This window comes from Miniopterus natalensis, chromosome 1 (assembly GCF_054644295.1).
Source record: "Miniopterus natalensis isolate mMinNat1 chromosome 1, mMinNat1.hap1, whole genome shotgun sequence".
Lineage (NCBI taxonomy): Eukaryota > Metazoa > Chordata > Mammalia > Chiroptera > Miniopteridae > Miniopterus > Miniopterus natalensis.
In genome coordinates, this window is record NC_142081.1 from 153056347 (window position 1) to 153076251 (window position 19905).

Below are 19905 nucleotides of genomic sequence, written 5' to 3' on the forward strand. Positions count from 1 at the left end.
GTTTGCTGCCTTATGTTTCCCCAGGGTTTGGGTTCTAGGAGACTGTCCCCTGTTAAAACCATTTTCAGCTAGTGGAATTTGTGAGCAATAATCCATGAGTCTGTGGTGTTCTACGAAGTCAGCTTTTGTGACCTGTTCAATGTTGGCATTTTGTCTTCACAGGCACCTAGGTTATTGGAAGGAATGTGCTCCTTCCAGGAAGGGGGCCAACATGTGTTACAACAAGGGGAGGGAGAGTGGAGGGATCCATGAAGCTGGAGAATGTAGGTGTGAAAGTCTCCCCCAGGCCTCCCCAAGCCTCCAAAAGCCACTCCAACTCTCCGATATGATTTCAAAGAATTATGCAGTTTCGAGTAAGTGAGGAGGCACCATTATTTCAGTTGACTCTTGCTTCTTTGTCTGTCACTTACTAAAAGCATGAGAGAGTAAGCCTTGAATCAGTTTGCATGTATTTCTTTTCCAAAATAATATTTATAGTCTTCCTGATCATAAAAGAAAATAAAAATTCAGTATGTAAATTTACAAAGAATATAGAAAAATATAAAGAAAAAAAAATCACAGTTGCATCCCATTTTCCCTTCCAGTCCTCCTCCTGTATTTATATACATTTTAAGAAAATTGGTATTATACTTTATATTCTGCCTGGTATCCTGTTCTATTAATGGGTCATTTCACCACATTACTAAATATTTTTTAAATTATTTTAAGATTTCATTATATAACTCTTACCACAATTTGTTCAAGGATATTTGAATGATATTGAAGGATATTTAGAGTTTTTCCAATTTTTTTCCATTATAGACTCTTGTTTGTTTTTAAAAATTAAATCTGAGTGCCACTGGTATTTCACCACCATTCATAATATTAGCTGTTTTTAAGCTATACATTCTTTACCATATTTAGAGTATACTACTCCCTGGTATTCCCTGTATACTAATAATTTGACAATCAGAAAGGGTGTTGAGTATTTCGGAATGACATTTTGCATCTTTCCAGTTTCTCAGTCTAAATATTTCAAGTCGTTTGTACCCCTTTTTTTCTTTTGAACCCTCACACCCAGTCATCAGTAGAGGCTGCCAGCTCACGCATCCTCACCCGCGCTGAATCTGACCCCTTCTCCCCTCCCCGTGGGATTATTGCAGCAGGCTCTAGACCTTACCCTGCTTCTTACCTTTACCTACGTTCCGTTCTCCTCCATGTAGCCAGACTTATCCTTTTAAGATAAATCGGGCCATTCATTTCTTTTGCTCACAATCTTCTGTTGGGTTTCTATCTCATTCCTTAGTCTACAAGGCTCTGTCTTCTTTGCTTCCATTGCTTGGATTTGATCAGATCTACCACTCCCCACTTGCACATCCACTCAATCATGTTTGCTTGGCTGCTGACCTCATTACACCAGGCAGGATGCTGCCTCGGGCCCTTTACACTTGCTGCTAATTCTGCTTGGTACGCTTCTCTCCTTCACATCCACACAGCTGGCTTCCTCAACTTCCTCGGGATTCTGCTTGAATGTCACCTCAGTGCAGTCTCTCTGGTCATCCTATTTGAATGCTCTATTTTTTTCCACTTTTTTATCACCATCTAACCTACTCTCTTTTCTTTGTGCCTATATATTACCTATCTTTCTCCCATTAGCCTGTAAGCTCCACCAGGGCATCCTCAGCACCTGTGATAGTACCTGGCACATAGACAGTCAACTGATCTCAACTGAACTCAACTCAAATATTTGTTGAATGAATGGCATTGTCATTTTCTAGGATGGGAGTGGAGTTACTGGTGTGATGTATTATAGGACTATATTTCATAATATCACACCGCCTTTGTGTTTCTAGGGCAAACTCTTTTTCATCATACTGAATGACTCTTTAGAAGCATTTCTGCAATTATATGTGCTTGGATTTTTCTAATCTATGTGCATAAGTGATGTTTGTACTATGGTCTTCTTATTTCATTCTTTTTCTTAGGGCTTGATATCAAATACCAAAGTCATTTTAGCTTCATAAAATGAAGTGGGCAGCTTTCCATCTTTTCCACTATTTCTAAAACAGCACACAGTGCACGTATCATGCCAATTATCTATTTGTTGAAAGTATGACAGAGCACACTAGTAAAACTATTTGGCCCTGAGGATTTTTTGATAGGTAATTTTAAAATTATATTTTCCATTTTCTTTTATGGTTAATAATATATTCAGGTTTTAAAATTTTTCAAGATTTATGTTTCCAGAAAAGACTACTTCATAGAAATGTTCTCATTTATAATCATAAAATTGTTTTTGTTATTATCTTACATGTTAAACGTCTACCTGGTGTTCTATTTTTATTTTCATTAACATTTTCTTTAAATATTTTTACTCCTTTGTCTCTGTGAGGTCTTTCAGAGGCTTCTCTATCTTATTTTTAAATGAAAATTGTTAAATTAAAATTCTTTAAGTTCTATTACTAATCTATTAACCTAACAGTAACATTCTACTTAAAATTCAAATATAGCAATAACTGCATTTCTCAATAGGACACATATATTCTATTCTACATAACCCCTATGAACGTATAAAGTATTGTTTATTTAATAAAACAAGTCCAATTGCAGCTCCTCTTGTCCGTATTACCTAAAGTCTGAACCATATATGTTCATGTAGATTTTCTTGTCAATGTGTAAAGAATCCACTTGTCATTTTTACTTTTATCTGGATTTCTGGCCTTGAGATTGTATTGAAGTTTTGTTCTACTTTCTTTCCAGATTTCTTCATACGTTGTTTGTGTTTTTTTCTAAAGAGCTTTTATTCCACACTCTTTCCCTTCTGCTCTCAATTTTCCTTTCCATGACTTTCACCTAACCCACCTATATCTTCTCCTTTTCCTTTAGGCCATTTAATGCTATGTTTTAACACCTATTTCTAGGTATCAGTACTTTGACTGGCAGACTTTGCTTTATTAGAAGTTGTTTTGAAACAAGGGCTTCTGGGAAAGCGTCATAGTGTCTTTGATCCTACGTGCCTACCTGGTCCAGTGCAGGTGCTAAAGACTAAGCGAGGAGACACCGTCATGTTTCTTCTGGATTATAGCACTAGCCCTTTGGGTGTCCTTACTGCTAGGCTTATGCCTTCCATCTCCCCCAGCCCATCTCACCCAGCACCACTTCTCCATCCTCTGGTTGGAGTGACCCCTCTTCAACGCTAAAATACCTGTAGAATCATGTAAGGTCATCGACCATCAAGCCTTCATTTGCCTGTTGGAACTTACTTTTTGCAGCCCCTTTGAATGTGTAATACGCTTAAGAAAAATAGATTTTACTGTATCTTTGCTATTTCCTTTAGCTAGAGTTTATCTCCTTCCTGTAATCACTCTATTTATATTTCTGTTGTTGAACTTATCACAGTCTACCATGCATCTTTTTTTAGGCCCTTTTCCTTGACTAAAATGTCACCTTACTAAGTAGCCAGGAGCATCTCTTCTTTTCTTCTTTTAATCCCCATGGAATTTTGTAAAATGGGATCATTCAGTAAATCTTTTTCAGCTGAGCTGAATGTTATGCCCAACAGAACCAGATGTATTGCCCTGGCTGGCTGGAGTTGTTAAGAATAGATTAATTAGGGCTGTAAACTCAAGGTAGATATTTACAAGCAAAGAAACCTAGGAGGGTGGAATGGTGTGGAAATTAATGCCAGAGCCTGGAGGGATCTTTTCTTTTTGGGCACAAGGTGGCAGACTATGCCCGTTTCAATCACCACATATAAGGCAGCTTTGTGCAGCTGAAATTTTCTGCCCTATTTTGGAAATACATGTTTATTTTTTTAAAAAAAGAGTGAAGCTAGTGCAGCTTGATGGCTGAAACCTGGGTTTAGCTAAAGCACAGACCCGCTGCAGGGGGACAGACTGTTTCCAGATCTCTGCTCTTTCTCATTTGGACTCACCCTCCATGTCTGTATCCCACAGTAATGCATTGCAGATTTTGAAACATTGAGTTTTCCTTAAAAGGATGAAGAAAATTTGAATAAATATGCATGAACACTCAAGCTGGGAGAGAGGAAATAATATCTGACCAGAGAACTGAAATGCAGTTTCTCCACTAGATAGCAGACAAGGACAGATGGCCTTTGGAAGGTCCTCCTGTAATCACCCAAAGAAAATACTCATTATCTCTAGCAGCTCATTTTTTTACCCCCTTAGAATGCCAGGTGCTTTTCATGTGTTAAGACCATTCACATGTATAAATCTGATATAATCTGCTATATAAGTAGCAGGTTGATGTCAATTCATTTATATGCAATTTAAATTCTGATATAATTTTAGTTGTGTGTGTTGTGTGTGTATGTGTATGCCCCAAATGTCTTTTATTTTTTAAAAATAAAATTACCAGGAATAGTTTATTCTGGAATCCTGATGCTGGCTAATTTATTAGGTGATATGTTAAGTATTTCTATTGGTACTAGTTTCTCTTATCCTTGGAAGATGGAGAGTAAATTAGAGGAAAAAGGTAATCCTTGTTTTCAGGTTCACTTAGCATTTCTTTTCGGTTCTCTTTCTCTTTGTATAGAAGGAAGTAGAATTGAGAAACGTGATAACGTGGTGATTTGTTTCTGGAAATAAAACTTGCCTTATAAGAAGCTGTGACTGTGCTGCAGGGGAAAGAGTGCAGAAGGCCGTGAGGGGGGCTGTGTCTGTTAGAGCAGAGGGGCTCCCGAGGAAAGAAGTGCTGGCTGGGCAGAGAGGGGTGAGGGAACGCCCTCAGGCTTTGCTCAGCACATTCACTGCACAGCACTGCCCTTGCCAGGCACAGGACTAATCTTGTTGCCTCTGAAATGAAGCGCCACAGACACAGGCTTTTCTCGTGGATCCTTTATTACAGATGACTATAGGAGAGATACCGTTTGTCTCCATGTCTACAGAGCAACAAGGGAAGCCTGACATTCACGAACTATTTTTAAATGGCACCTATTCAAATGTTACCTATTCCGTAAATCCTTAATGAATGTTTTCCTTAAAGAAAAAAAAGCATCATAACGTTAAATAGGATTTCATAAGCATCATAACTTTGAATAGAATTTCATACCATGACCATAAAAATAGCCACAGTTCTCCCCAGGAGGCCGGGGTTCGGGGCCCACTCAGTTCCCCGCCCTGTCCCCCAGCTGGTCCGCTGCCGGGCGGCCCTTCACCGTCGAGTCACGTCTAGGCGTGCAAAGCTTTATCCCGCTGGGAATGGCTAGCGGGCTAGTCACCGTCACTCTCACTCGAACTGCCACTGTCGGAGGACTCACTGCTGGCGTGCTTTCTGAGGAGCCTAACCCTCCTGTTGGCGTGGGATTTTCGGTGAGCCCAGGAGCCTTTTCCTTGTGGCACCCCCTTGCTCCACGTGGCGCTGTTTTGTCGGTGGGGTACATAATGATTTTTCCCACTGTGTGTTGTTACAGTCCCCTCATTATTGGGGCTACTATGGGAACCTCTTTCATTTATAATTTCATTGTCAAGACCACGAGAAGGAATGAGCTGGCCCGGCCTTTTGCCCTCACTAGGAAATCTTTGCTTTTCACTCGAGGTCACTTGATTCCTGGTAGAATGTTCTGTACCTTTTCTACTACTCCCTTTGCCATTTTTCGGAATTTCATTATAATTAGTGCTTTCAGCAACATCCCTGCTGCCTTCTTTCCTTTGCTCTTTTGAGGACACATGAGGATAATGAAACTCGACTTTTCCTTGGTGGGCATTTTGGCTGCCAGCATCCGCTCTGCTTCCTTCCTTCCCAGGGAGCTCCTTGAACTTGGTGCTCCCCGCGATGTGGTTGCCGCCCTCCACTAGGCTCACATCAGCGTTTGCCTCTTGCGCTGTTCCGTCCCTGGTTCCAATGGTGTTTTTGCCATTTTCTGCTGTCCCTGGGATGTCGTTATTACCCGGGCCTCCCGCTTCAGGATTAACAGTCTCAGCTTCAACTAGGCCGGAAACCTCTGTTTGAGTATCTGCGCCCTCTAGGTCAGGATCGACAGCATCTCCTTTACCAGAAATGTCCTTAAAAGGTTGGCCATCTCCACTGAAAGGAGAGATATCATTGTCCCCCCTCCCTTGCAGATCTAGATAGCCACTGCCTTCAAAATCACTGGGGATTTTTTTGAGTTTGGGGAACTGTTTTAGGGAGTCGGTGTCGTGGTGGATCTGGTGGGTGCTTTTGCTTTTTACTGGAATGTTTGGAGCTTGTGGATCTCTTTGGTGATTCTTCTTACCTTTTGAGAAGGACTTGGCATGATTCGCACTTGATAGAATTTTGTTTAGACCGTTCCTGGCTTTGAGCTCCTTGTTTTCTGCCCCCAGCAGTTCAGTCACAGCTCCTGGCTCCATTACATGCCGCATGTCATTTCTGGTGAGAGCTGTACCGTGTTCTTCCTGGCCGCGCAGTCTGCTGAGAACATCGGCTCCATCCCCAGGCCCGTTGTTCCCCGTAGAGTCAGGGCAAATGGGCATCGTTAGGTCATTGTGGGCATTTTCTCTGTTACTAATGTGCTTCTTTTTATCGACTCCAAGAAGGAGCAAGTCTTTCTCTCTTCCTTGGACACTGTTTTCTTGAGGTGCTGGCCCTTGATGTCTTCTCTTGCCAGAGTGGTGAAGAGCAGTATTGTCTTTGGTTATGTCTTCCTGCTAGAGTGCAATGTTTAACAAAAAGTGATTATTTTATGTTAAATTCTTAAAAATCTAATAATTCTTAGGATATACATGTATTTTAAAAACAACCAGATACTTAATAATAAGGCTCTATTCACTCAATAGAGGTTTGTTAGAAGAACTCATTCTGGGACGGCCGAAGCAGGTTTTCTGGAGAAAGAAGAATGAGCACTGTTTGAAGGGGGGGTAAGTTCAGGTACATGGAAGGGAAGTGGTGAGGATCTTTTCAGAATGAGTGGCACATTCAAATGTTTGGAACCAGGAAACATTTGAAAGATAATATGAATACAACTATGAGTATGGAGTGGAGAAATCCTAAAAAAAGAATAAGACATAAATTTGGAAATGTAGATGCTTAGGGCCTGATTTTGAAGGACAGAGTGTGGTCCCCATCTTGTGACTAGTGAGTCATTGCAAGTGACAGGGTTCATATTTTTAAAAGTATTCTCTCTCCCATTCTCATATCCCTCTCTCTCTCTGCCTCTCTCTCTCTGTCTCTCTCTCTCTCTCAAATATAGTACTGTTCTACTTGAAGGACTGCCTGTTTTTATACATGTGTCTTATTAATCTTAGAAGCAGTGAGAAAATTGTTGAGTCAGCTCACACTTGAATCTCAAGATAAAAATGGTTTATGGACGTCCCCTCTATTCTTACGAAGCTGGCTAATATGCAATATACAAGAGTTCCAACTTGTGATATTTTTAAGAGATAATATGAAATGACTTATTTGTGGGAGTTATGACATCATTACTCACTAATCTTTTGTTCGACAGGTATATTCTGACAATAAGATTGTTGACTGTGTGATGATCCCCGTGTCTGTTGGCTGGTCGCTTTGCTCTGTTTTACTGTCTTCATGCCTTCACTTATATCATTCTTTTCATGGAGAACGGCCTCTCCAACCCACTTGCTTGCTCAAATCCTTCCCACCCTCCACAGCTCAATTATTTCCATTATGTAGCTTTCCCTGAACACCAGACTAGGAAGTAATCTTTTTCTGCTCCAATCCCTAAAGCATAATATTTTAAGTGCCATCAATATAGCACTTTGCACATTCTGTCTTGGGTTAATGATTTTTGTAAGTACCATTTGTTTCTTTTATAAGTCTAGCATCCTGGAGAGAGAGAGAGTTAAGTTTTCTCAATTATTTTATCTCACATAGTATCTTGCGCAGTAAGAAGAGCTCAATACATATTTATTATAACCAATAAGTTTAACAGGCAGTTAGTCTTAGAGAAGCATCTAAAGAATATAAAGCTGAACAAAACAACATTCTGAAGGGGAACTACAACTCTCATGGGAAATGAAGCCAGATTTGGAAGAAGTAAGTAGTCCTTTTTGCTGATGGCATTGTAAGCTGTGTCCAGCTCTTTAGCCAATGAATTAGCAAGGGGCTGAATGAAAAGAATTACTGTTCCATTCCAGTGACAAGGCCCTTATTCTTTCTCTTCTGAGCATCCTGACACAGATGGCATCTTCTGTGGAATGAATTTAAGGGGCACTAAAATGTGTCACTCTTTAAGCCAAAGTGACATCTAATACTCACCGTTAGAGCATATAGTAGAATATGTCCAGAAAACATCCTTATAAAGCACCAAACATTAATCAGAAGCAATAAAATGAAAAAAAAATACTCATGGGCATTTAGGGTCCACCAGTACCACACCTGCCTTGACAGGTCCTAAAGTAGGGCAGGATGTGGGCCAGGGCCTGGGGGGCCCACCTGTGTCAGGAAGACTCCAGAACACAGAGTTCCACAGCAGAGATGCATGAGGAGCCTGGGATGTGGGGAAAAGACAAAGACACGGCCACAGACAGAAACCCCAGAGCCAGAAAAAGTAAAGCCTGTCTCCCTTGGAGTTCCCCCGAGCATTAGTCCACGTTTGACTCAGGGTAAGGGCCGTCGCGGAGAGATTCAGCTTACCTTTATGTTCGTTCGATTTTTCCTCCCAGGTGGTGTGTAAACATACTGGAAAATATAATGCCCATGTTTCTCATGGTGACCCTTGTATGTTATCTACAAAATACAACATTACGTGAAGATGGGTTTATCTCTCACTAAGAAGTTTCCTGGCTCTCTTGTTGGTAGTACAGATAATTTTAAAACTTGAGTGAAGTCAAATTCTACATCTAACAAAGGGTAGTGCTTCCTGTAACCACAGGAGGGTGTGTGTTCACCAGCCCCTGAGGACAGCAGCTTGTTTCTTTCTTTTCTACGTATCTCTAAGTTAGTTTTCCATAAGGATGACTGTCAACTGCCCTCCCATCCAGGGGGTATCAGTTTGATTTCCAAATTTCAATGGAAAAGGAGCACTTGGAAATATTTTCAGGTTGGAGGGGGCAGGGGGGTTAGGAGAAAGGCAGATTTTATAGTATACATGTCTGATGTCAAGTTGGCAAAACTCTCAGCATGAAAATCCAGGCTCTTAAATTTGCAGTTTTTGCCTTTGTAATTTTCAACAGAGACAGAGAGCAGGAGATTGTTAGTTCTTGGAACGGAATTTTCTGAGACTGCCAGAAGCAGCCGTGGCAGGCAGGAGTAAGCTGCAATTTGGTGACCTGAAAAGCTGAGGGAACTTGTTTAACTTTCTGGATGCATATGGAAACTAGCTCCACGTAAACAGAACTCCCCATTAAGACTCACTAATGTTCTTTGCTTTGTTTTCTCCCTCATTTATTGCTTTGTTCTCCAGTACATGTGTAGAAAAATGGTATTTGCTAATAACAATATCCCAGGATTTCTATGCAGTTATCCTTCCGAAGGAATAAATCATATTGAAGAGAAATCTCCATTTAGAATGCTTTTCCTTTTTTTCTCACACATCGTGTGAATCAAAGTGCCAAAATTATGTTTTAATTTTGCATTTTCATTCTAAGTACACAAGAATATTGTTGACAGTTGAAATTTTCCTCTGACTGACTTTTTCCTTTACAGAGTTGAAATGGATTTCTTTGAGAAGAATAGCTCTGTTTACCCCCTGTTCTTCCACACAGTCTTGCTTAGTTCCCTCAGTCTGTGGTTGAACCATCTGAAAGGAAACAAGAAATAAAGCTTCACCAAACATTCATCCTTTCATTCATGTCTTCAAACAACAAATCTTTTCTTTTTCTCTCACTGGGTTATACTAGTCAGTGTGGAAAATCGCCCTGACCAGAACGATTGGTAGCCACACCTCCCACATTAATATTTGTCTGTGTTAAAGAGGGTGCCAGCGTTCCGCCCCCAGCGGTGAGCAAAGCCATCTCCATTACAGAGCCACATTCAAGCTGGAGGACTGCCAGGCCGGGCAGGGTGGCACTCCAGTGAAAAAGCTTGGATGTCATTGCTATCCACTGAAAAAGAAGGTTTCACTGGAACATTGGGTGTTGTTTAGTTAGTGCATCAAAATCAGAGCTCACCTAACACTGAGGACTTCATGTGCATTAATTGCATAAATTCAGAAACTGCTGTGTGAGTTAAGATACGATGCTCTGATTACCCTGCAAGAGAAAAACCATAGCCCTGCACCTAAGGGGAGGTACCACGCCTGAGGATGGGACTTTCTTGTTGCCAGTCACTTGGGCAGATATTTCTTTCAGGGAAAGGAAAACAGGGTAACCTGCAGATGGGGACAAAGACTTTCTCTTGATGTGACATGGAAGTGTCAAAGTGTCTTGAGGGTACCTGGAAACTCAGGATAGCTATTAAATTAGAGAAAGGCCAGAAACTAAAAAGACACAGAGCCAGGCATCTCGTTCCAAGCTTTTAGGCTAAAATGTAGGTGTCACCGGAGAGCTTACAGAAGAGGACCTGAGAATCCTGGAGCAAGCTTGCCATGGAAGCAACAGACGTAACAAGTCTTTTATTCTCAGTATTTTTTCTCTCATTTATTTTTGAAATTCCTAGGTTATCTCAGATGTGGCAAGAGGAATCAACGGCTCGGACTGGTTTGTGTCTAAAAGAGCATGCTAAAATGAAAACAGGCATCATGGCAGTGTTAGTCATATAAGAGAGAAAATCCCACAAGGGAAAGATTAAATTAAAAGGCCCTATCCACCTAGAGAATATTATGCCTGACTAAACCTTAGAGTTCTGTATTTCCTAGCAATAAGATATGAGCAATTATCCTGCTTGCTTTCAGATACTGTACTTCTGCTCTGTCTGTGACGGCCCCTGCAAACACTTCCTGAGCTCCTTTGACATCTGGCTCCAGCCTGGGCTTGGCTGATGGGAGACCCGGCCTGAGACGGACAGGTAAAAGGAGAAAGCCAAGGCTTGTCCTTGCCTGCTCTTTCATTTGGGGCGGCATCTCTAGGATTGGATGCATCCCCTTTGTGGCCCTAGTCCTTGCTGCCCACCCCCGCCCCCACCCCCACCCCCACCCCCACCCCCCACCCCCACCCCCACCCCCAGGCGCTGGGAACACCGCCTCCTTCCTTGTTCCCCCCGCCCGAGGCATGGCAGTGGCTTCAGTCTTCATGTTGCTTCATCACCCCCTTGACTTGCCCTTTCTGTTCATCCTGTGCTTTATAACTATTCTCCAATTAGGGCCCTTCTTACTGAACTTCCTATCATGGCTGAAATCATCTTAAAAATAAACTCAAAACTTTAGTAAAAGTGCTCTATTGGCTGAGCTCCAAAGCAGATCTGCCTGGCATTCCAGTCCATTTTAGAAACAAAAATATTTTGCCAATCATAGATACAAAGGACAAACTGGCAGTTGCCAGAGGGGAGGGAGGAGAGGGACGGGCAATATAGGTGAAGGGGATTAAGAGGTACAAACTTCCAGTTATAAAATAAATAACTCACAAAGATGTAATGAACAGCCTAGGGAATATAGCCAATAATATTGTAATAACTTTGTATGGGGACAGATGGCAACTAGACTTACTGTGGTGATCATTTTATAATGTATAAAAGTTTTGAATCACTATGTTGTAAACCTGAAACTAATGTAATATTGTATGTCAATCATACTTCAACTTTAAAAAGACAGAGAAATACACATTAAAGAAATAACAATTAACTTTATACTCGTTGGGTGGGGATCTAGAGGAAAAGGTAATATGGTACATATTGGTGGTGAGAATGTTAAGCTGCATAGCATTTGGGGAAGAAAATATGGCAATATCTATGGAAAAAATACATATTCTCTTCTACTCAATACTGCTCAGAAATCTATTATAGAAAATAAAAGTAAAAATCTTGCCCATAAAAATAAAAGTACAAATTTGTATGAAAAAATAGTTTGTCAATGATACTTTATATTTACATAGCACTTTACAGTTTGTAAACTTCTTTCATATAAATAATCTCATCTTAGTCCCATAATAACCCCTGTGAGAAAGGAAGTAGAGAAACAGAATTGCCTACACCTACACAGCTGGTGGTAACAGGACAAGTAAAGGAGATACTTTGACCTAAATCCTCTGCCTCAAAGTCCCAGGGTTAAAATAATAAATTTTTAAATGGCCTGATATATGGAAAAAACATATTTAATAATAAGAGGAAATGTGCCTGTAATTTATATGAAGCACCTTCAGGCATATTTTATCATTTTATCTTTTATTGCCTTTTTTATGTTGGTTCATATATGATTTTTTGTACATAAATTTAGATCATTGCCTCATTTCACAAAAATGTGAAAACATCTGGAAATGGGGCTATAGGAAAGAGAAAACATAAAAATTAGATGAGTAGATATTAATTTTAAAAAGAAGTGTCAGTTTGGGGTATCTGGCATCTTCTTACAGAACATAATACATGCTCATGTATTAAAAACATGCTTAGAATAGAGTACTTTAATATAGTTCACAATAATAAATCATGAACTTATAACAGAGTAACTTATAACAAAGTCTTTATACTCTAATAGCATATTGATGAATATTAATTAAATTGCATCGCCCAATAATCAGTCATCTTTTATTTTCTTTCATTTTTTAATTTTTGTTTTTGAAGGAAACAAGAAGGTAACCCCCAAATATGCCTCTTTGACATAAAAATTATTTTGAGCTGAAGCCAATTAAAAAATAGTAAGCAGAATAATTCCTCTTCTTCTGCCTAATGGCAGGAAATAAATTCTTTAACTGGAGACAGACTCTTACCAGTCCAGAAACCACCCCAGAGGAATCTGCAAACAACCCTTGTTAAACTAACCCTAATCTTCTTACTTGAGGAAGGTAAGGACTCCCTAGCCCTAGGTGGACTAGCCCAAACCTTTTTGTCTTATCAATTCTTCACAAATTTATTGTTTCTTTATCTAAACAGTATAAAAGCTTCCTGCCCTGGTCACTTCTTCAGGTCTTTATTCTCGCCTGAAGACTCCTATGTACATGTAAAAATTCAATAAAACTTGTATGCTTTACTCCTGTTGACATATCTTTGTCAGTTTACATTTCAGTTTCAACCAGGGACCCTAAGAGGGCTGAGAAAAAGGTTTTGCTCCCCTACAATTTGAACTTGGATTCTAGTTCCCAAACATATGTAAATGACTTAATATACACCAATTTCTGATACCACCAACCTATTATTAAATAATTTTGATAAATGTTCAGACTCTATATATCTGGGAGAAAACATATTTAGCCTTTTATAATTCCAAATTTTGTCTTTATGTCTTTGCAGGACCTCTTCCATTTGAAACATGCACCCCTCCCTTCCCCCCCATACCCACGTGGCAGTCCCCCCTTGCTTGAATGTGGCCCTGATGGCATTGTCTCCCCCTGGGGAGGAACGCTGGCACCTGCTTTTGACCAGTGGTCACCGCATTGATGTTGACATAGCACATTTACTGGAAAATGGTTGGAGAATGCCACTCCCACTGTTCCTTGGACCGTGTTGCTCAAAATAGATTCCTTCTAGGCTGGTGGGATTGAGCTGGGTCAGCAGGACCCACCGGCTGTCATCGTGATGGGGTAAACCACGTGCACTGAGCCTGGCAGGTGTCTATTTTAAGCAGTGCAGCCCCCCCAGACTGCTAGAGGCTGTGAGCTGAGAGGAAACAAGCTTTCCTCAACTTCTGCTGTCCTCACCCGATGACATGGTTCATGCTTGTCAGTGGGTTGCCCAACTGGTCACCCACTCGCTCAGGACCTATATTTAAGTACTTCTGGCAACAGAGTGGTCACTCGTTTCCATGGTTCTCCAACTGGAAAGGTTACTCTGGGAAGTTAGAATGCTTTCCAGACATTATCTAATTGGCACTGCGTCTGCATTGCAGAAAATATCGCTAACACTCCATTCTCACAGGATCATTGAGTCACATCCTGAGTGCTCATCTGGGTGAATCAGAGGGGAAAAGAGACACAAAAGAAATTGGAGCTTGGTTTGGGTTAAGCTTGGGGGCACTCCCTCCCATCGCTAGCCTCAGCAATGAAGAGAAAATCATCACTAGGATCTCACAGTGCTGAGGTGTTGCAAGAATCACAGGGAAGTTCTGCTCCCTTTGTGGTGCCATGTATTTACAAAATCTAGTTGGTTAGCCTTAAAATAATCAAGTCATTTTTTTCCCCAGTTTTTAGTAAAATACTGAAAAATTATTTTGACATGTTATAATTTGGGTCTCTGAGCATTCACTCATTGGCGTTAGCTGATTTGAAACACTGTGGCTGGCTCTTGGTTTTTCTCAAAAGTACTCTTTCTGGTGTTTTTTAAAAGGCAACATGTGGACACCTTGTAATTCAACACATGTTCATTGAAGGCTCCTTGGTGGCAGGCTTTGGTGTCAAGTGCTGGAGGCTTTCTTTTTGCTTCACTATCACCAGACTAGGTGTTACAAGTTTGAAAAGGCAGGCAGAGAAAGAAAAACATCACATGATCTCGCTTATACGTGGAATCTAAACAACTTAATAAACAGATGAACAGAATAGATTCAATGACATGGAAGCATAGATGAGACTGAGGAATGTCAGAGGGATGGAGGAGGGCGGGTGGGGGGAGGGGGAAAGAGTAACCAAAGAATTTATATGCATATATGCCCAACCCACGGACACGGACAGTGGTGGGGAGAGGGACTGGGGAGGGGGATGGGATGGGGTGGGACGGGTCATTGGGGAGAAAAAGGAACAGCTGTAATATTTTAAACACAAAATAAAATAAAATAAAATGAAATAAAGTAAAAGGCATTGCTTAAGAGATAAACAGATAAAGAGAGCAATAGATTTTATGATGCATAATTAAAATCCGAAATGCTTACTGATGCTGCCCAGGTCAGATGGAAAAGAAGCAGTCCCAAACAGACGATTTGCATCTTTGAGAATCTCTGTAAAAAGACATTATATTTCACTACCCTAAAGCATTGCCAATTATGAACTGCAACCTTAAAAATAAATACAACACAAAAGTATATACAAACACCCTTCCCCTAGCAATCCTTTTATAAGAAAAAAAACAAAACCCTATGTATAATTTACTTATACCCAAGTGTGGATACTTTAATGAAAGTGCTTTCATATGTCTAATTATTCTAATGTGAAAATGAAAATTGTCCAATATTATTAAGGCAATGAAGTCAGTTGGTAGAAATGAATTTTAAAGATATATTTATTCACTCTATCGTTAGCCCAAACTTTTCCCTTTTGTCTTTAGAGAGACATCATTTAATTTAGATATTTTATAATTTATAATAACATTAAGTTAGTATAGCAGCTTATAACATACTCTTTAAATGATTTGGCAGTGGAGCAGGCTCCATGGTGAGGAATATAATTGTGTCCCTTACCAGGCTGGTACCCCAATATACGTTATATTCATTAGCAAAGTACCTGATCTAGTATCCATCCATGGGCTGAAGAGTGAAACAATTTATATAATACTTATATTAATAGCTAACATTTACTGAATACTAAAATGAGCCAAGCACTATTCTAAAAATTTTCCATGTATTCAATTAATTAAGCCTCCTGATAACCCTATGAGTTAGGTGGCATTACTATTCCTGTTTTATAGATTAGGAAATAGCCACAGAAAGTCCAATAACTGGTCCCGGAATTCCCAGATATTAAAGGGCAGAACTGAGATTAATAACCTGGCAACATTGCTAGAGAGCCAGTGTTCTTAATCCAAACTTTATGCCACCTGGAGTGTTTTATTCTTTTACTTATTACAGAAAAATCTACATGTAGTTGATTTAAAGGCAAATCATATTTTATATGGGGCTTAACAAAATTATGTTTGAAATACTAACATTTAATGGATGCATGGAACAGAATGACAGATCTCAGAGGGAAGGGAGTAGAGGAGATGGGAAGAGATTAACCAAAATGCATATATGCATATATGCGTAACCCATGGCCACAGACAATAGTGTGAGGAAGGCCTGGGGAGGGGGCAGTGGCTGGGTGGAGGTGGGTAAAGGGGGGAAATAAGGGACATCTATAATAATATCAATAATAAATTTTAAAAAACATTAACATTTAGCTATGGATAAAGGTACATGTTTATACTTTGGTAAATATATTAAGAGAATGTAGTTAGCTCACTGAAGTCAAGAGGCCATTAAATTGAAGGGGAAAAAAAGTCAACCTTAGATTACTAATCTGTTGGTTTTGATAAGCATTAAGTATTTTACTAACTACCACGCAGACATATAACAACCAATATGAGAATAAAAAATTTATACCACTTCTTGAGAATACTTGGGGGAAAAGCACTTTTATTGGGAAAAATAATCTAAATACTGTTGTAATCTTTAAGCATTTCAAGGTTAATAAAAACCCTTTTATTTGGGGAAATAAATATAACTATTAAATATATTCTAAAATTCTAGGCTATTCTCTTCAAAATTAATGCAATTTTAAGAACCTTAATTCTAACTATAAAGTAACCACCCAAGCATTTTAAAGATGAGGACAATACAAGTCACTTATTAAATGACTTAATGCTGAGAAATATCAACACAGATGATACCAGCAGAGAGGAGGTTGGGGAGTGTGAATATCACATTACCCTCATCCTGGTTATAAGTGCAGGGATAGAGTAGTATTAGAGTCTTTGGGTTATTGTGGATCTCGATAATGCTGTCAATCAAATCAAAGAAGATATTGCCATCAATTTTAGTTGATAATTTCTAGAGCTTGGTAATGTACTTTCTGTTTTATAAAGCAAAGCACTAAATATTACACAGTTGTGTTCAGTAGCGAATACCTTCGATTTGCAGTTAGTTTCAAAATTTCTCTACCTGGTTGGCATGCATCCTGAAAATGTAACCAATTACATTATAAAGCTATCAAGAACATCAAGAAAGCCAAATTACCTGTATCTTTTACCTTCAGGATACTTGGCTTCTTCTGCAGGATTAGTAGTTTCTGGGCATTTTGCTGAAATTTAAAGTTTGTTAGAGTTCCCAATGGCCAATCAGCATTGGCTCACTTCGCACTAGCAAAAACAATTTGTTACCAGTGCCCACAGATAACCATAGGGGGCAAAGTAATTTTAATCTAAAAATGGTTTTGTGGTGGAAAGCTGCTATCAAATGTTCCAGAAAGCAGGATAAACAGAAAATATAAATACCTCAGTTTGGTATATCATGTTGTCAGATCATTAAAATTTACTTCAGAACTATTAATTAGGATTGACTTAATAACAAGTTTATAAATGGAAAACATTTCAGCAATCATTTTATGTAGAAAGTTGATAAACTTTCAATTTTGTCTTAATTAAATTCAGCAACATTAACAAAAAATATTGAGCCCTGGTCAGTGTGTCTCAGTGGTTGGAACATCAGACTGAAGGGTTGGATTCATGACTAAGGGCCTGTACCTGGGTTCCTGGTTGCATCCCAGGCCCCAGTTGGGGCACTTGCCGGAAGCAACCAATCGATGTGTCTCTCTCACCTTTCTCTTTTTCTCTCTTTCTCTCTCCTTCTCTCTCCCTCCCTCCCTCCCTCCCTCCCTCCCTCCCTCCCTCCCTCCCTCCCTCCCTCCCTCCCTCCCTTCCACTCTTCCCTAAAAAAAAAACCAACCAAAAAAAAAAAAACTAATGGAAAAAATGTCCTCGTGAGGATTAACAAAAATGAAAGCAAGCAAAGAAAATATCGAGTGCCTATTGCCTACTGTATCACAGGCATTGGTGAAACAGCAGTGAACAAACCAGGAAAAAAAAATCCCTGTCTTCATGGAGTTTATAATCTGGTGGGGACACAGATAATAAACCGAATAAGTAAGTAAAATATATTCCATTAGGTAGGGACACAGACTTAGTCTAAGAAGAAAAAGCATTGCAGGGAGGGGGTGGGGACACTAGGTTAAAATTTTAGATAGGAAATCCTGGGAAGGGCTCATTGGGAGGGTGACTTTTGAGTAAACACCTGTAGACATATGGACTGTCCAAGGGAAGAGCATTCTAGGCAGAAGGAAGAGGCAGAGGAGAGCCCAGAGGCAAGAGCCTGCTGGCTTGGTCCAGGAACAGAGAAGAGATCTATTTGGCTGAAGGGACTGACAAGTGGAATAAGAGGAAATGAGGTCAGAAAGCATCAGATGGCAGATGATAGAGGGCCTAAGGGTCACTGCAAGGCTTTGGCCCTACCCTGAGTGAGAAGGAAGCCCTTGGAGGTTTGGGGCAGATGAGTAACTGAGGGAGTGCGTGGAGTAGGAATAGGCAGAGACTGACTAGGAAGCTCTTTGGGGACTGTGAGGAAGAGCTGATTGGGCCTTGACCCAGAGGGGTAGCAGAGGGAAGCTAGTGCAATTTGCTGATGCACGAGATGTGAGGCAGGAGAGAAAACCAAGAATGAAGGTTGACACCAAGTTTTTTGCTTTGAGCAACTGGAAGAATGCCACTGCCTTTTCTAGATATTGGGGAAACTGCAGAAGAAGTGGTTTGTGGGGAAACATTGAGAGTTTGGGTTTGGATGTGAATGTTATAAAGTGGCCAATGGAGGACATTGACTTTCTGAGTATGTGGACATAGCATACCATATTGGGATAAGCCCTTCTAGGGCAATTGCTTGCTCTTCTGCTTTGCCTAATCTGGCTGCCAAAATCATGATTGCAATAGTTCAGGAGGTTCTAGTCAGTCTAAAAATATTATAGTACTACCTTGAGGGGTAATTTACATTAGAAATATATGTAAAACATCAATAATAGATAACATGAGAATTATTTAACTCATACCAAGTGATAAGAACTGCCTGTAAACACAACTTTAACAGACTATGATATCTAATGAGAGTTAGGTGTAAACCTCCAATTTCTCCTCTCTTCCAAAACAGGCAAAGAAAAAAAGAAAACAAACAAATAGCCCTTGGACAGCTTTAGCTGAGAGAATGGTGTCTTTTCTAGTTCAAGCTAATCCCTGTTTTTGCTTCATCCAAATTCTGAAGCTCCTCTCCTCAGTCTCTGGAGCTGGTTTTTAAAACACTTGCCAAGACTAAAATTTGAGCTACTGAGCTGGGGCCACTGTTGACTCGCAATCATTCAACCATGGATTTGGAGTATTTAGACATTGTCATTGACAATGAAAACCTTTAACCTTATTAGCTTTGGAGTCAAACTTACCTGAGTTCAAATACTGACTTGCTGTGGTCAGTTGCTTAAGCAACTAAATTGAGCTTCTGTAAGCCTCAATTTCTCCATCTGAAAACAAGGGGAGCATAAGTAATAAGCTAAATTTTCATTGAGTGATTACTCCGATTCAAGCATTATTCTAAATGTGGTGCATTAACTCATTTAATGTTTACAAGAACTCAATATTGTAGGTACTGTTATTATCACCCTGATTTAGCGACAAGACATGAAGCAGTTAAGTGACTTGCTTAGAGTCACATATCTAGCAACTATAAAAAAGCCAGAATTTGTAATTAGCCAATCTGACTCAAAGTGAGGTTTGAAAACCACAGCACTATACTATCTCATAAAGTCAGGGTAAACCCTAAATTAACAAATGTCTACAAGGTGCTTAGCCCAGTACCTAATTCTAAATTAAATGATAAATAGCCCAGCCAGTCTGGCTCAGTGGTTGAGCATCAACCCATGAGCCTGCTTTGATTCAAAGTCCCCTGCTTTGAATCAAAGGTCCTGCTTTGATTCCTGGTCAGGGCACATGGCGGGGTTTTGGACTTGATCCCCAGTGTAGGCATGCAGGAGGCAGCTGACTGATGTTTCTCTCTCATCAGTGTTTCTATCTCTCTATCCCTCTTCCTTCCTCTCTCTCTAAAATCAGTAAAAACATATTTAAAAAATTAATTAAATGGTAAATAAATAATAGCTCTCCATCCCACCTAGTCTTCCTATCATTAAATGATAATCTGGTATTCAGACAACATCCTTCTGT

The 19905-nt window shown here is 39.9% G+C and overlaps 1 protein-coding gene across 3 annotated transcripts; it reads right to left on the reverse strand.

The window, feature by feature from the left end:
• Positions 1 to 5213: 5213 nt before the first annotated feature.
• On the reverse strand, positions 5214 to 14893 carry MEPE (matrix extracellular phosphoglycoprotein). Of its 3 annotated transcripts, none has more exons than XM_087816238.1 (4): positions 14831 to 14893; positions 9629 to 9682; positions 8578 to 8670; positions 5214 to 6629 (listed from the first exon to the last, which is right to left on the reverse strand). In XM_087816238.1, exons 1-4 carry the CDS (start codon positions 14882 to 14884, stop codon positions 5214 to 5216), a joined length of 1617 nt encoding a protein of 538 aa, XP_087672364.1. In that variant the 5' UTR covers positions 14885 to 14893. The 3 variants fall into 3 exon arrangements, with proteins under 3 accessions (XP_087672364.1, XP_016068541.2, XP_087672358.1); XM_016213055.2 differs by having other exon boundaries at positions 5214 to 6626; positions 14831 to 14884; XM_087816232.1 differs by lacking the exon at positions 8578 to 8670 and having other exon boundaries at positions 14831 to 14884.
• Between the last annotated feature and the right edge of the window lie 5012 nt (positions 14894 to 19905).